This window comes from Otolemur garnettii, unplaced genomic scaffold (assembly GCF_000181295.1).
Source record: "Otolemur garnettii isolate 467f Iridium unplaced genomic scaffold, OtoGar3 scaffold00027, whole genome shotgun sequence".
NCBI classification, from domain to species: domain Eukaryota; kingdom Metazoa; phylum Chordata; class Mammalia; order Primates; family Galagidae; genus Otolemur; species Otolemur garnettii.
The window spans coordinates 296,323-313,505 of NW_003852422.1; the positions used below are offsets into that span (position 1 = coordinate 296,323).

The following is a 17,183-nucleotide window of genomic DNA, read 5'->3' on the forward strand; positions in this document are numbered from 1 at the left end:
ATATACCACAGTTTGTTGATCCATTCGTGGATCGATGGGCACTTGGGCTTCTTCCATGACCTGGCAATTATGAATTGGGCTGCAACAAACATTCTGATACAAATATCTTTGTTGTAATGTGATTTGAACTTCTTTCAAAAATAATTTATCTTTAAAATTTTTTATGGACACCTAAGATCCTCTCACAGCACCACAGTTGACAATCCCTGCTGTAGAAGAGCATTTTAACAAGATAATTGGACCCAGAGGCCTGATGAGGTCTAAGTCTGGCTCTTTTTGTCTTTCGCAGGACTCGTGTTCTTCCTTGCCAGCTGGCTGCCCTTGCTCCTCAGCCAAGGGCTCCAGAACTGTTATTTGATCACCTCTGTGATGACCCTGTGGTGTCATTTACAAAGCAAAGTCTCCCTGTTTATTTACCAGTTTGCTGAGCTGATTCCCTCTAGCATCCTGTCATGAATGGCCACAAGTGGTTTTGTGTTATTCTGAAGGCATTGGAACATGTTTGCTGTGTTTTTCTTGTTATGTTACACCTAGTGAAGCCCCTCTCAGGCCAGGGGGGTCTGCAGGCTGGGAACCCTCTGGCCTAGCATGGGGGCCTCTCAGTTCCCTTCTTTGATTTTGGCCTCTCCTGCCCTGGATCTAGAATCAATCATTTCTGTAAGGACGTCTACTGCAGACCTCTAAAGAGAGGTTTACATTGGGGAGGCCCCCTTGCTGCAGGGGGAGGCTGTTGGCTGCAGGACTGGGGTGGGGATGGGGGCACAGTTACTGAGGCCCAGGCAAAATCCCAGTAGCCTTCATGCTTGGAGTAGCACACCAGGCCAACAGGTGGGAGGCCAAGGCTCCAGGCAAAGCTGAGTGGGAAGAGCACCCACACAGGAGTATTTCACCTCACCATGTGTTCTCAGCTCCACCTACTGAAAAAGCTACAGAAACATTTGCCAAACCAGCTCTCATCTGAGGCAGACCATGCTCTTCAAATACCATGTCCCAGGTACCTCTGCCATTCCCCTCTGTCTCTTCTTCCAGTCTCTGTGGCTGTTTCAGTAGTTGCCCTGAAACTTAGGACTTGGAAGGACAATATTTATTTTGTCATGAGTTTGGCAGGGACAGCTGGTCTCTGCTGGACCCAGTAGCAGCTGGGGCTGGATCCTGGAGCTCCCTCGCTTGCCAGCTGTGTGTGCCTCCCTCTCTGCCTTGTCTCTCATTCAGTCTCTCTCTTCCTCTCGCCTTCCCTTGCTACTTCTGTTTTCTCCCTCTCTCCCCTTCTACCCTCTTACTCTTTCACAAGGCTGCTGAGCAGGGTCCTCACCCTGGTTCTCATGTGGACACCCATACGAGGCCTCTCATGTGGCCTGGGCTTCCTCAGAACATGATGGCTGGGTCCCAGCATGAGCTTCCTAAGACAGGAGCAGGTGGATGCTATGTCTTTTCTATGACCTAGTCTGTGAACTGGAATGGTCACAAGCTTTAATCAAGAGGGAAGCTGTTGACAACACCTCCTAATGGGCGTGTCAAGGTTCTGAAAAAAGGGGAACATTGCTGACACTCTGCATGCCTGGTCCCAGTAGTGTGCAGTGCAGATTTGTAGATTGGGGCTTGTTGAAAACATCCCTGCCTGGCCTCTGGGCTTCAGGACTCTGTCCTCTGTAGTCTGCCAACCCCTGCCCCCGTGAGCAGGCAGTCAAAGGCTGTGCCCAGGAAGAGTCTGGGGTAGGATCTGCCTCTGCAGCAGGCACCACACCCCTTTGTCTCCAGCCTTCAGGTTGCCGCTTCCCACCACTATCTAGCTCCCCACAGCTGTGCTCTCTCCTACTCCTGGGCTTCTGCTCTGGCCACACCTTGACCAGAACGTCCTCCCACATGCTTCATCCTCTGCTTGTCAGTGTCAGTGTGCTCAAGAAACAGCTTGTTTGTGGCTAAAGTGCACCTGTCCTCCCACACTGTTCCTTCTTTCCCCTCAGAAGAGGTGCTGGTAGATCCAGAAATTGGTCCAGAGAGCAGGGAGGAGTGGCTCAACCTAGCAAGTGGTTCTGGGGTGGGGGGAAGTCTGCCTGCACCTCAGATTTGGTGGACATGTCCCAACTGCTACCTAAGCAGCCTCTCTGGAGCGTCTGCCCTGCGAGTGGAACAACACAGATTCCAGGGGGCAGAGGTCTTTCTAGTATTTGCTTTTTAGTTGTTTACTTTCAAAATTTTCAAGGTGGAGTCCTTTTTGCCTAAGGCAGGCAACAGGCAACCTTTGATCTCCCCTTTGCATCTGCCTCTCCTCCTTAGTACCTGGAGGACGGTCTGTCCTCAGGGCCTGCAGACTGCTGTCCACAGGTTGGGAGGTTGAATCAGAATAGAATCTGTTATTCTGGGCAGTCTGGCTGGAACAAGGGTGCTCAGTGGAGGGTGTACTCGATCTGCTGGGCTTGGCCCTCACTTGGCATCTCTGTCTGTTGTCTCTGCTGTGTGCTTGTCAGATGCACATGCTGAACCAGGGTCCTCTCACAGCACACGTTTGTGGGGTGTGCCCTGAAAACAGCTTCATTAAGCAGCTCTCGGAAGAGTTCTGAGCATGGGCCAACTCGTTACAGGGAAAGGCTGTGTACAGATGCATGCATAGGGAGAGAAGGGAGGGTTGTATCTGTCACATTGCTTTCTGTCAACATAGTGCGCAGTGGGCTTTGTCTCCCTTGACCCGAGCAGTTAAATAAGAACGTGGTAACTTTAATTTTTGACTTAATTTCTTCTTTCTCCTCATTCACTTTTATGATATTGGAAGAGTTTTGGAGACAAATAGCTCACAAAATAAATTTTCTAATGCTTAGAAACCAAACTCTTTTTTTTTTAAATTTTATTTCTTATAGTATAACTGTGTACATTAATGCAATCATGGGGTACTGTGTGCTGTTTTCATATACATTTTGAAATACTCTCATCAAACTGGTTAACATAACCTTCATGTCATTTTCTTAGTTAGAAACCAAAATCTTGTGGTATTTATGTTCCAATTTTTTTTTTTTTTTTTTAAGAAATGCAGAAAGGGCTGGGAAACTCAGGTGTTTACTCTGTTAAAACCAGTGTGTTTCTGTCTTTTTTCCTTCCTGTTTCTTTCTCTCTTTTTGGAAACATAGCTGCAGATAGTAAGGATGAAGAAACCAAAGTGCCCCCCGGGCGGTCCTACCTGGGTATGTACTGAGCTGCATGAGGCTGCCCACGCCACTCACATCCTTTTCTGCAGCTGTGCTGCTCTGTCGTCACCATTGTCTATGTACCCTTGTGACTATGCATGTGGGTCCTTTTATTAATGCTAAGTGTGGCCGTGTCCCTGGCAAACTAACCAACCCCCAACTCTGCTATTTTCAAGTGAGAAGTTCCTAGAAGTCTGTCACTGTGTGTATGTGTGTGTGTGAGAGACAGAGAGGGAGAGAGGAGGGATATAGGATGGAGGGAAGGAAGGAGCAATTTTCCGATTATAAATTTTGGACTTCCTTTGTTAAATTTATTCCTAAGTATTTTATTTTTTTCTGATGCTTTCATAAATAGAATTGTCTTAATTTCATTTTGATTGTGCATTGCTACTTTGAAGAAATAAAATTGTTCCATATCGATTTTGTATTGTACAAGTTTGCTGAATGCATTTGTTAGTTCTAATAGCTGTTTAGTAGATTCCTTAGGATTTTTTTTATACATTATTCTGTCATCTTTAAATAGGGCTAGTTTTACTTCTGTCTTTCCAAATTGATTTCTTTTTATTTTTTTTATTACTTAATTACCCTGGTTAGAAGTGGAGAGAATGGATATGCTTGTCTTGTTCCTGATTTTTGTGAGAAAGTGTTAAGTCTTTCACCATTAAGTATGATGTTAGTTATGGATTTTTTTATAGTCGCCTTTTATTAGGGTAATGGAGTTCTCTTCTATTCCAAATAGGTTGAGTGTTTTTATCATGAAGGAATGTTAGAATTTACCAAATACTTTTCTGTGTCTGTTGAGATGATCATGTTTTGATTTTTGTATGTTGAACCAACCTTGCAGTCTTATAACTGAATCTTATTTAAACACAGTGTTATATCATACTTTTTATCTGTTGCTGGATTCTGTTTGTTAGTGTTATGTTGAGGATTTTTTGTGTCAATATTTAAAGAGATAATGATTTGTAGTTTTCTTGTGATTACTTCATCTGGTGTTAGTATTAGGATAATAGTGGCCTTATAAAATAAGTTGGGAAGTATTCCTCCTTTTCTAATTTTTTTGGGGGGGAAGGGGAAGGATTGATGCTAATTCTTTAAACATTTCGTAGAATTATCCTATGAATTATCTGGGCCTGGGCTTTTCTTTGGGGAAGTTTTAAAATTACTAATTCTAGGCTTGGCGCCCATATCTCAGTGGTTAGGGCACTGGCCACATACACCAGGGCTGGTGAGTTAGAACCCAGCCTGAACCTGCTATATGACAATGACAACTTCAACAACAACAACAAAATAGCTGGGCATTGTTACGGTCACCTGTAGTCTCGGCAACTTGGGAGGCTAAGGCAGGAGAATTGCTTAAGACCAAGAGTTTGAGATTGCTATGAGCTGTGACAAGGGGACATAGGGAGATTGCTAGGCACTCTACCAAGGGGACATAGGGAGATTCTGTCTAAAAAAAAAAAAAAAATTACTAATTCTTATTCAGTCTCTAGTTATAAATGTAAGATTTTCTGTTTCCTGAGTTAGTTTTGGTTGTTTGTCTGTTCTGGAATCTGTTTATTTCACCTAATTTCACTTACCTAATTTATTGCCATACAATTTTTGTTGCTATTCCCTTTTTATTCTGTGAGGTCATTAGTAACAGTCCTTAAAATCCCTTTTATTTCTGTGAGGTCATAAGTAACAGTCCTGTTTCCTTCCCAACATTAGGCATTTGAGTCCCCTCTGTACCTTTATTGCTAAACTCTAGATAAAGACTTGTCAATTTTATTGTTCTTACTAAAGAACCAACTTTTGGTTTTGTTGATTTTCTTTATTTTTCTTCTCTAGTTTATTTAATTTCACTCTAGTATTATTTCTTTCCTCCTGCCTGCTTTGGGTTTAGTTTGATCTTTTCCTAGCTTCTTAAAAGTGTCAGGTTAAGTTACTGACTTGAGTTTTTTCCCCCCTTCCTTTTTAACATAGGCCCTGTTAGCCATAACTTCTTTCTGCATCTTATAGTTTTGGTATGTTGTATTTTTGTTTTCATCCAGTTGAAAGTATATTCTAATTTTCTTTGAGATTTCTTTGAAATACTCATTCCTAAGTGTTTATGTATGAGTGTGTTAACTACTACATATTTGCAAATATCTCAAATTTCTTCCTGTTAATTGATTTCTAATTTATTCCCATTGTGACTGTAGAACATACTTTGTATGATTCTAGTACTTCTAAATTGCAGCTTGCCTTATAGCCTTGCATATGGTCAGTCCTGGAGAATATTCCATGTGCATATGAAAGGAACGTGTAATTTTGCTGCTGAGCAGAGGTGGAGGGCTGCCTGTCAGGTCTAGGTGGTTTGTGGTGTTCTGTTCCCTTATTGTCCTTTTGCCTAGTTGTTACATCAGTTACTAAAAGTGAGTGCTGAAATCTCCAACTATTTTTGAATTATCTTTTTTTCTCTTTTCACTTGTTAGTTTTGACTTAATGTATTTTGAGGCACTGTTGTTAGGTGCATATGTGTTTATAGTTGTTGTATCTTCCTGACATATTGACCCTTTTATCATTATATGTCTCTATTTATTTCTAGTAATATTTTTTGTTTTTAACTCTACTTTTTTGTGACAGTGTCTTGCTGTTTTGCCCAGGATAGGGTGCAGTGGCATTATCATAGCTCACAGCAACCTAAACTCCTGGGCTCAAGCAATCCTCCTGCCTCTGCCTCCCAAGTAGCTGGGAATACAGGCATGTAATCAGGTATTAGCCTGACCAGTTTTTTAGTTTTTTTGTAGGTCTGATTTTTTTTAGTTTGGGGGGTCTTGCTATATTACTTAGGCTGATCTCAAGCTCCTATGATCAAGCAATCCTCTCACCTTGTCCTCCCATAGTGCTAGGATTATAGGCATGAGCCACCATGCCTGGCCAAGCTCCACTTTTTCTGATATTAGTATCAGATTTCTTATAGTCACTATTTGAATAGTATATCTTTTTCTATTCTTTTACTTTTGACTTTTTTGCATCTTTGAATCTAAAGTATCTTCTATAGAAAGCATATAGTGGGTATTTAAAAACTTCATTTTGGCACTTCTTCCCTTTGATTTGTTTCATTCCCATTAATGTTATGTTTGGATTTACATCTGTACTTACTTTTCCTTTTCTAGTCTTGTGTCTTTTTCCCCCAATCGTTGCTCCTGTATAGCTTCCTTTCATATTAAATGAATATTTTCTAGTGTAACATTTTAATTTCTTTAATAATTTTTTACGATTTTTAAAAATTATTTTCTTAGTAGTTACCCTAAGACTTACAATATGCATCTTAACAGGTTCTAATTCAATTTTATACTAACTTAATTCCTTTTTATGGTATGATTACTATAAATATTATGTCTACATATGTTACAAATCTAACATATTTTTCTAATTGTCCTTTGTATAGAATTTTATGTCTTTCAAAGAAGTTGAGAGAAGCAAGGAGAACAAACATATTTACAGAGTTATTATTTTAACTTATTTACTATTTCTGGTTCTCTTCAAATTCTTTGAATTTGTATTACCATCTGCTGTCATTTCCTTACTCCAACATAGTTTTGATCCCAACCATCTTATTTGTATTGTTAATTGTCAAATATATTATATTACTATATATTAAAGGCCCCCAAATAATACAATACATATTGTTTTATATAGTTACTTTTTAACTCAATTAAAGAGAAAAAGAGAAGAAATGTTCACTTATATTTGCTCTTATGATAATCTACATAATTACCTTTACCTACACTCTTTGTTTTTCTTGTGGATTTGAATGTCATGTGCTTTCAGCATGAAGAATTCATTTAAGTGTTTTCCTTAAGGTAGGTTTGCTAGCAACAAATTCTCCCAATTCTTGTTTATCTGAGAATATCATTATTCCCTGTATCCCTGCAGTTAAAAAAAAGTTTTGCTAGATGTAAGAATCTTGGTTGACAGTGTTTTTTCTTTTCAGCACTTTGAATATGTTATTCCACTGCCTTCTGGACTCCATTGTTACTGATGAGAAGTCAGCTGTTAATCTTATTGGGGTTTCCTTGTAAGTGATATATTATTTTTCTCTTGCTGCTTTCAAGATTTTTGTCTTTTTTTTTTTTTTTTGGCATTGAACATTTAGACTGTGATATGTCAAGGTATGGATCTCTATTTTTCATCCTTGGAGTTTGTCAAGCTTCTTGGGTATACAGATCAATCTTTTCATCATATTTGGGAAGTTTTCTGTCATAATTTCACTGAATAGTTTTCTTACCCCTTTCTCGACTCTCCTACAGTGCACCTGTCATGCATATGCTCCTGCACCTCATGTTGTTCCATGTTTCTCTGAGGCTCTGTTCATTTTTCTTAGTTCTATTTTTTCTTTGTTCTTCAGGTTGCATAATCTTTCTTGATCTTTAAGTTCACTGATTCTACTGCCAACTGAAATCTATTGTTGAATCCTTGTACTGGGCTTTCTTTTTTTTTAATTTTTATTTCAGTGGTACTTTGCAAATCCTGAATTTCCTTTTGGCTGTCTTCAATAATTTCTGTTTCTTTATTGATATTCTCTATTTAGTGAGATGTTATATTTTTAATTCTTTATGTATGTTTTCTTTAGTTTCTTTGAACACATTTATAATAGTTATTTTGAAGTCTTTTTCTACTAAGTACAGCATCTGTGCCTCTTCAAAAGCAATTTATTTCCTGTTATTTTACTCATCATATAGGGACTACGTTTTCCTGTTTCTTTGTATATCTAATTTTTTTGTTGTTGTTGCAAACTGACATTTTAGGTAAAATATAGTAGCAATTATAAATACTGATCTTCCACTTGGGGGGGAAGGTAGCTTGTTTTTTGCTTTTTTTGCTCATAATTTATCTGGACTAGTGTCATCTCTGAGCCTCTTCTTCCCCAGGCACGGTAATGACCTTGCTTGCCTTGGCTTTTCCTGATCCCTGGGGCAGGATCTGGTAATGCTCTGGGGTGTATTAGAGGGTAATGCCCAGCCAGGCTGGGGTGGAGGCAAGTCTCATGGTTGCTGTCCCCCTGGAAGATTGTCCCTTAAGCTGCTCATGGAGCTGTATCTTCCTTTTCATTGCTCACCATAGAGGTCTCTGTTGTGTTTGTCAGCATCCATAAGCTCCAACTTGCCCATGCCCCATTCTCACAGTTACCCCCTTATGGAGGCTATGGAACTCTCTGTTCTTGTACCCCCTGCCATGATTGAGACCTCTGAGTCCCTCCTCTGAAGCTGTTGGCAGGGGTAGCAGTCAGCCTCATGAGCAACTCCCCTCCTGAGTTGCCCCCGCCCTGGTGTGGCACCTTTGGCCTGTGAGCAGCTGAGGCAGGGACTACAGAGCCTGGGCTGGACACTGGCCTAGTCCATGCTATGAGGAGGCTTGGGGTAGGTGGGGAAGGGAAGTTGAGCAGGCAGTGAGAAGTGTTGGCACCTGCTGCTCCTGGAGAAGCCATGCCCTGTTGGCACTGCGTGTGGGCCCTCTTCCTGGCTTACATGTGCCACAGGCTCACTGTTCTTATTGCCATTTGGCAGATTTTTGGGGGTGTTTCCCTGTATGCTGTATATCCTTATGACATATTCCAGAGACTGTTTATTTATATTTTAGAGAGAGAGTCTTCCTCTATCATCCAGGCTGGAAGGTAGTAATGCTGAAGGCAGTTGACTGCAGCTTTGAAATCTTGGCCTAAATCATCCTCCTGCCTCAGCCTTCTGATGTGCTAGGACTATAGGTACATGCCAGCATGCCCAGCTAATTTAAATATTTTTTAAAGATGGGGTCCATGTTGGTTCCAAACTCTGGCCTCAAGTGATCCTCATGCCTCAACCTACCAAAGCATTGGCCTAAGCTACCATGCCCAGCTAATTGAAACATTTTTTAAAGATGAGGTCCAGGTTGGTCTCAAACTCTAGCCTCAAACTCTCCTCCTGTCTCTGCCTCCCAAAGCACTAGGATTACAGACCAGAGCCACCACGTTTGGTCTCAGAAACGTTTAATGGCTATTAGTGTACAGTTCACCAATTACTGTGGTTTTACTGGAAAGGGACCTGTTGAGACCCTCACACCACCCATGCCCTGGAAGTACCTGTCCTCTCTGCTGTTTCTGACCCACCAGAATGGCTGTGGTGGCTGTGGTAGTGAGGGAGGGCCACAGTTCATGGGCTATGTTGTCCTGGTGCTAGGAGAGGGGCTTGGAGCCTTCAGCAACTTGGCTTGGGAGTAAGCAGCACAGACTTTTGATCTTAAAGTGATTTGGGGTAAACTGTTCATCCAGGTGCCCTCTGGGCCAGGCCTTTCCAGGCTGTTCTGTGTATATGGGGATGGGGCTCTGTCATCACTCCAGCACAAAGCTGTCCTGACCAGTGGCTATGCTCTGTTAGCAGAAGGGTAGTACCCAGAGCAGGCCCAGCAGACCCCAGCTCTCTCCTCACCTAGCCCACTGTAGAGCGTCCCATGAAGCAGAAGCTCCTGGAGAAGGAAAGGCATGGAAATGCCAATAAGGATGAGGAGGAAGATGAGGGGAGGCCAGCAGACTCAGGCAGCCACCAGCTGAGCCCACCAGGGCCCCTCCCTGGGCTCTGTGGAGCTTGCATGGTGGCTGTGGAATGTGTTGTCTTAACAGGTGTTGTTGGGCAGTTCTGCAACAGGGGCTTGTCTGCTGGCATAGCCTTGGATTTGGACTAGGGTGCTGGATTTGTCCCTCTGGCGGGCAGGTGTTTTGAGTTTCCCAGGGCTTTCTTTGGAACCTGTGATGGCACTTTTGAGTGAGGGGGTTATTTCCTTTCATGGTTGGGAGGGAGATTGTTCCACTTTACTGTGGCCTCTGGCTTTGGGCAAGGATGCAGAGGGGGCAGGATCTGTGGGGCCAGGGTAGGGGGTGGGGAAGCAAATTCAGGCCTGGAAAGCCAAGAAGGGGATTTCTGCTTGTTCTGCAGTAGACCCTATGTCTGTCCATATCAGGATCCTTTAATCTCTTGGATGAAGAAAAAAACACAGCTGATGCAGGGTGGGTAAGGACCTCACACCTGATGTCCCGCAGTGAATGGCCGACTGTCTGTGCCCCCTAGCTGCAGCCTGTGGCTGTAGAGGGGCCCTCTGTGCCCAGGTCCTGTTGAGCACCCTATTCATGGGGCTGGGGCTAGAGCCTGGTCTGGGCTAGGTGGGGCCAGGTGGGAGCCACAGTGGCTGGTGAGGCACAGAGTGGTTGACAAGTCTGGCCTCAGGTTGACCAGTGTTTTGAAGGGAAGGGAAGGATTTTTGGTTTGTTTTTTCATAGAGTTGATTTTTACTTTTAAAAATACTGATTTCCCTAGTTTCCAAAGGGAAGTAAAAAAGAAAAGAAATTTTTAAACTGTCAGAAAGTTACAGTGGGATTCGCAGTTCCCCAGAATAGGACGTTCTCCTTCATAGGCATACCCCTGGGAGGCTGGTCGTGACACGCCACCACTGCCAGTCCTGGGGCCTAGATGTCTCCCCACTGTTCCCCACGTCAGGAGCAGGTTCCTGGTCTGCTGTAAGTTTTGTGACCCTGACACTCTAGACCTATCATTTGTAGGTGTCCCCAGGGGACCTGTGTTTTTCTCAGTGCCTCCTGGGGACAGGGTCAGCACCATCAGTTCTTTGTGGCCAATGTGTATTTCTGGGCACAGTGCATTTGTATCACTGTGAGCTCTCTATGCCTCCTGCCTCACATGGGGAGCAGACCCATTCCTCACTTTTCATCATCTGGATGGATGGCTGGAGGCAGTGGAAAGCTAAGAGGTCTGAGTTATTGTGGGAACCTGAGCCCACAGAGACCCACATGATTGGTGTGTCCCACAGCCTCTGTGGGTTTAAATCTCTTTCTCTAAAGAGTGGGTGGCGGTGTAATGGAAGTCCAGCCAAGACTGTAGAAGGCTAAGTACACTAGGGAGATAGTAGATGTTAAGAAAACATAGCTGGCTGAGAAGTCAGTATGTGCAGATGCTGCTTTGAGTCTTCCATATGACGCTGCTAATCCAGTTCTCACCTTGTTTTCCCTAGAGGGTGCTCTGCAGGGGAGGAAACCAAGGCACAGGGAGTTTTGGTCCCTTGGCATAAGGCCACAGAGAGGCAGGAGAGGTCCCTGTGAGCTTAGTCCAGGGTGAACCCCTCTGCCCCTCCGTTGGGTGGGTTCCTCCCAAAGGCCTGGCTATGTCCCCAACTCTGCCCAAGTGTCACCCCCAATCCCTCTATTCTGCTCCCAGGGCTGACAGAGAAAGAGTGGTAAAGCCAGCTCTGTTGTGCTTCCAGTGGTGTGGGCAGGAAGTATCTCTGTAAAGAGCCTTATGGTTCATCTTCTCCCTGCCTACATGGGTCCTGCCTCCTCCAGGTCAATCTCAGACTTGGCTGTTTCCATTCTCATGGAGATCAGTGTCTTTGTGTCTTTAAGGACATGCTGCACCACCCCCATGAAGTGACATCCTAAAGGTCAGTGAGCCTTGAACCTGTCCTCTGTGATGAGCAGAGGTGCACCTGGCAGTTTCTGCCCCCGACCGCAGTTCATGTGTGGGAATGTGCATGTATATGTGCATGTGTGCATGCGAGAGTGAGTGTGTGCTCATGAGTGCACGTGTGCACACTTACTGGGAAAAGTGCCATCCTTAGGACATTTTGAGAAAGTAACCCTAATTGATATATTAACTTAAAATACTTTTATTTGATTCCGCCTTTTCTTAGGTATGTAACATTCACTAAAATTGTGTAACTATTTTATTTCTAAGATTCACTCAGGAAATTTGTTTCCAAGTTCCTCATGCAGATGCAGATATGGCCAGGTCAGTGTTGGCACAACTTGTCTGACACCCCTGCCCTCTGCTCTGGTGTCCAACTAATGGCCACTGAGTGATTGTCACACAGGGCGACATCTGGGGTATAGAAGGGAGATTTTTTCCTCCATGTTTGAGTTGTGTTTCCATTAGAGTCCAGAGGTCCTCCTCAGGAAGGGAGGACCTTTGTCACCTTCATCACTTGCATCACCTGCAACTGCCTCTTGGATGCTGCTGATAGTGCTGAGTGGGGGTGGGGGGGACATGCCTGTTTTTCCATCGCCTGTTACTGATCTTCAGGGTGTTGGACCCAGAGGGATGATAATTTGAGGACCTTGATGCCTCAGCTTTTGAGAGTTTGGACCTGAGACCGTGCTTGAAATTTGATAAACCTGAACAATAGGAATGACATTTGCTCCTAAAGGTCATTACAGTGATTGATGGTAAAATAATAAATCTCAGAGGTCCTTAAAAGTGATTGTTTGGATAGTTTCTTGAACATTAAATCCTGGGAACCTAGAGTGTGTTTTGCACAGCCCTGCTTGTGTATCTCTCATTACCTATTTCTCCGGGGCTCCGGTGCCTGTGCTCCAGTGAGCAGCAGAAGGACTGGGGTCTGTTTTCTAAAAGAGTGCTTTAAAATGTATGTATGAGGCTGTGTCCTCTGGTACATTCAATTTTGTGATATGTAAATACCGATTCATTTGGTTTCCACTTCTCACTGGTGGTCCTTCTGTGGATGTGGCTGTTAGGTCTTGTGCAGGTGACCACCGTGCCAGCTGCCCCTCTTCAGAGCTGGTGGCTTCACTCTGGAGCACCCAGGTGTGTCCCAGCTGCCCTGCTTGAGGCCATGTGGGCTGCATTTTGTGAGAGGTGGGAGTGTCTGGGTGGCTTTGGGCCCCATTCCCCAATCCTCCTCAGAGTCAGAGCTGTGAGCTGGCTTTGTGGTTGGCCTTGTCATCAGTGTTCAAGGGCCAGGAGAGAGATGTAACTTTGCTCTGCACTCCCAGGGCTCCTCTCAGCCCTGAATTTGTGCAGTGTCTGGCAGTTTGGGGACAATTCATTTGGCTAGAATGGCTTTGTACAACGTGGCTGAGATACAGTGGTCAGAATGTGGAATGGCCAAGCAGAGACCTGAGACACCCTGAAGGAAGAAGGTTCCTGCAGATCAGAGGGCCAGGCTCCCTGCCCTGTGGCATGTGCCCTCCCTCTACCCAGCAACGTATTAAAGCCCAGCACTCTTCCAGATACCCCATGCTCACTCACTGCCTTGCTGCATATGGGGAAGCCATGAGCACAGCTGTCACACATGTGTTTTCCTGATAGCACAACATGGGCTTGTGCTGGGTCGTCCATCTGTGGGGTAACAAGGCAGGAGCCTTGCTTTGTCAGCTGCTTACCAGGAGGGGAGTCTTTCTAGTTGTGGGCTGGGGCTCCACTGGGGGCTGCCTTCGCTTCTCCTGTGACCCCTCAGTGCGTAGCCCTCCCTACAGACCTCAGGAGACCAGAGTTGGCTTGGCTCTGTCTGGCCTTTGCTGCCACTCAATGCCAACCCCACAGCCAACTGGCCTTCGTGGACTCACTCAGTGCAGACTACAGCCCAAATTTGCCTGGAGTGTGAACTAACTCCTATGTGTGCCTTGTACCCTGGATCTGAAGAACTTGGTACAAAGAGAACACAGAGCAGCTTAGGTCTCTTTCCCACTGGTCCCTGGTGAAATGGTCATGTTTTAGATGTACTGGGTTCAATGAAATACATGATTAACATGGATTTCAGTTTCATTGTGCATTTGGAAGAGGCCAACTGGCAAATGGAAACACAGGCACGTGGCTCCAATGCCCATTCCTGGCACCTCAGCCCCTGGTATGGCCAGGACTGTGGCTTGGCTCCTGCCAGGCCTTCGGGCAAATGTCATGTCCTTATCACCAGACCTACACATCACTTGTCCCTGTGGTGACTCTCAGGTCAGACCCAGCTCTCAGGGCAGGATGTCACCTGAGCCTAGGACTGGATTTTTGACCTAAAAGCATATTCACAGAATTGTTTTCCCTCCTTTTATAATTAAAAAAAATAATTATTGTTTTTTCTATTGTGGCAAAATACTCATTAATGCAAGTTGTCATCCTAACAACTTGTAAGTAGGGAGCTGGTTCAGGGGTGTCAGACACACACAATATGTGCTTTCACCTCCCCGCCACCAGGACTTCTCCATCTTTCCAGATTGAAGTGTATCTCCCTCAAACTCTGACTCCCTGGCCCCTCCCTGGCCCCTCCTTGACCCCCACACCCAGTGCCCTCCTTCCATCTCTGTGACTGATGACTATGGGACCTCACGTGAGTGGGATCACATGGTATTATTTCACTCAGCACAACGTCAGGGTTCTCTGTGTTGCAACAGGTATCAGAGTTCCCTTTTTTTAAGACTCAGTCTTCCCCTTGTGGGCTTAACCATGTCTTGTTGTCCATTCATCAGGCAGTGGGCACTTAGGTGTTCCCATCTGTGGATGAGGCTGTTGTGAACACAGGTGTGCAAACATCTGTCCAAGCACCTGCTTTCATTTCCTGCGGGTCTGCACCCAGAGCTGGAGCTGCTGGATCGTATGGTAATTCTTTTTTAAAAGCTTTTTGACTGTTTTCTGGAGAAGCTGCACCATTTTACATTCCCACCAGCAGTATGAGGATGGCAGCTTCACTGTGTCTGCAACAACACGTGTGTTCTGTTTTTCTTGATAGTAGCTCTCATGAAGGTTGTGACTCAGTATCTCACTGTGGTTTCAGTTTGCACTTCTCTGATAAGTGGTGGTGAGCATCTTTGCATGTGCTTGTTGGCCTTCTCTGGAGAAAAACCTATTTACATCTTTGCACATTTTTAAATCAAGAATTTTTTTTTTTTTTTTTTGAGACAGAGCCTCAAGCTGTCCCCCTGGGTAGAGTGCCATGGCATTACAGCTCACAGCAACCTCCAACTCCTGGGCTCAAGCGAGTCTCCTGCCTCCGCCTCCCAAGTAGCTGGGACCACAGGCGCCCGCCACAACGCCTGGCTATTTTTTTTTTTTGGTTGCAGCCGTCATTGTTGTTTGGCGGGTCCGGGCTGGGGATTCGAACCCGCCACCTTAGGTGTACGTGGCTGGCGCCTTAGCCGGTTGAGCTATAGGCGCCGAGCCAATCAAGAATTTTTGTTGTTGAGCAGTAGGAGCTCTCAGTATATATTTTGGATGTCATTTTTAAGCAGATTTGCAAATATTTTCTCTCATTCTGTGTTGCTTTTCACATTGTTGATTTTTAATCAGAAGGTTTAAATTTTGATGAGGTCCAGTTTATTTGTTATTTCTTTTGTTACCTGTGCTTTTGGTGTTAGAGCTGAGAAATCATAGACAGGTCCAAGGTCATGAAGTTCTTCCTCATGCTTTCTAGTAAAGGTTTTATGGTTTTAGGTCTTATGTTTATTTCTTTGATCCATTTTAGGTTAAATTTTGTATATTGTATAAGGTAAGTATTTCCAAGTTTATTCTTTTTCTCAAAAACTATTTAATGAGGATTTTCTGTTATTCATTTACTAATGACTCTTTCAGAGAACCTAAAATACTACATAGAAAGGTCACCCGCAGATTCCCTCAGACTGGTTTTCCTAAGCCCCTTGAGCCTGCACCTGGTGTCCTGTGTCCATGGCCCATCTGTGCACAGCTATGCCCACATAGGCCACCTCCCTCAGTGTAGCTGGGGTTTCCTCATGAAGCACAGGTGCTGATGTCCAGCTGTGCTGGAGGCGGTGACACCTAATCTGGTATGACCTCAGGCAGTTGTCAAATGGGAGCAGGAGTCTGGAGACCATGCAGCCTCCTAGACGTCCCTCTCACAGCCTCACCCACCCTCACCTGCCCTACAGCCCATACTGGGCCTGCTCGGGGGCCACCCTGGACCCCTATGGAGGAAGAACTCAGGCTGGTACCCCACGTAGGCCCCTGACACAGTTTCTCCTGTTTGCTAATTAGTGTGATTCTTTTCAAATTTGGTTTCTGTGGAACGCATCATCAAGCACAGGTGCTGTGCCTGCAGCCACATAGGTGATGATGGTCTGTGTGGGTTTGGCAGGGGGCAGCCACATCACAAGCCGAGATTGACTCATATTTTGTCATGACAGCCCTGGAGGCTGGGACTGTGGCTCCTCGCTACCACAGGGACACCTAGACAGCCCAATGTTTCTGGGGGGCTGATTCTAACACTGGACTCAGATCCCCAAGTCTGTGGTGTGGTCCTTGTGCTACCCTGCTTCTCAGAGATATCAAGATGAATTTTAAGGATTTTAGCATTTTTTTTTCCTTTAAGAGGCAGGCAGGGTCTTGCTTTGCTGTCCAGGCTGCAGTACGGTGGTGTGGGCACAGCTCAGCACAGCCTCAGATGCCTGGGCTCAAGCGAGCCCCCGACCTCCGCCCTGAGCAGCAGGACTGCAGGTCCATACCCCTGGCCACTGCACCTGGCTGGACTGCATCACCTTTTATGTCGACTTAATGTTGGGACAGGCTCCCTCAGAAGCACCTGACCAACCACAGTCTCCTCGCCTGACCTTGGTCTCAGACTCCCAGTGTCTCTTTACCTGCGCACCACACCTGACCTGCACACCTGACCCACACACCTATGCACCTAACCGGCACACCATACCTCATCTGCACACCCGCACACATGACTTGCATACTTGCACATTGCACACCTATGCACGTGACCTGCACACATGTACACCCGCATATCTATGTGTCTCATCTTTATACCACACTTTACCTGCACACCCGACTTGCACACTTGCACAACGCACACCTATGTACCTGACCTACACTCCTGTAAATTTGCATACCACATGTCACTCGCACACCTATGTACTTCACCTGCACACCTGATCTGCACACCTAGCTGAGGGTGCTCTTTTCCTCTGTCCTAGATTTTGACCCTCACCACTTCTGGCACTGGAGCAGCTTCGCAGACTACGTGCAGTGTGTCCTGGCCTTCACGGGTGTAGCGGGCTACGTCACATACCTGTCCATTGACTCAGCTCTGTTTGTGGAGACCCTGGGCTTTCTGGCTGTGCTGACTGAGGCCATGCTGGGTGTGCCGCAGCTTTACCGCAACCACTGCCACCGGTCCACAGAGGGCATGAGGTAGGAGCACTGTGTATGTGCCCATATGTTTAATAAACATCTGATTCCTTGTGTTTCTTATGATTCG

General features: G+C 45.2%; 1 protein-coding gene across 3 annotated transcripts in view; it reads left to right on the forward strand.

Moving 5' to 3' along the window:
• Positions 1–17,183, forward strand: part of PQLC1 (PQ loop repeat containing 1) — a 39,336-nt gene that overhangs the window by 12,750 nt on the left and 9,403 nt on the right. For 2 of the 3 annotated variants that reach the window (XR_002773054.1, XM_003788388.3), the window contains 2 exons: positions 3,123–3,176; positions 16,900–17,116. Coding sequence is in view for 2 of the 3 variants with exons in the window: in XM_003788388.3 (XP_003788436.1) it covers positions 3,123–3,176; positions 16,900–17,116 (271 nt within the window). In the remaining variant the exon portion in view is untranslated. The remainder of the gene's footprint in view (positions 1–3,122; positions 3,177–16,899; positions 17,117–17,183) is intronic. The other variant, XM_003788389.3, reaches the window with a different exon arrangement.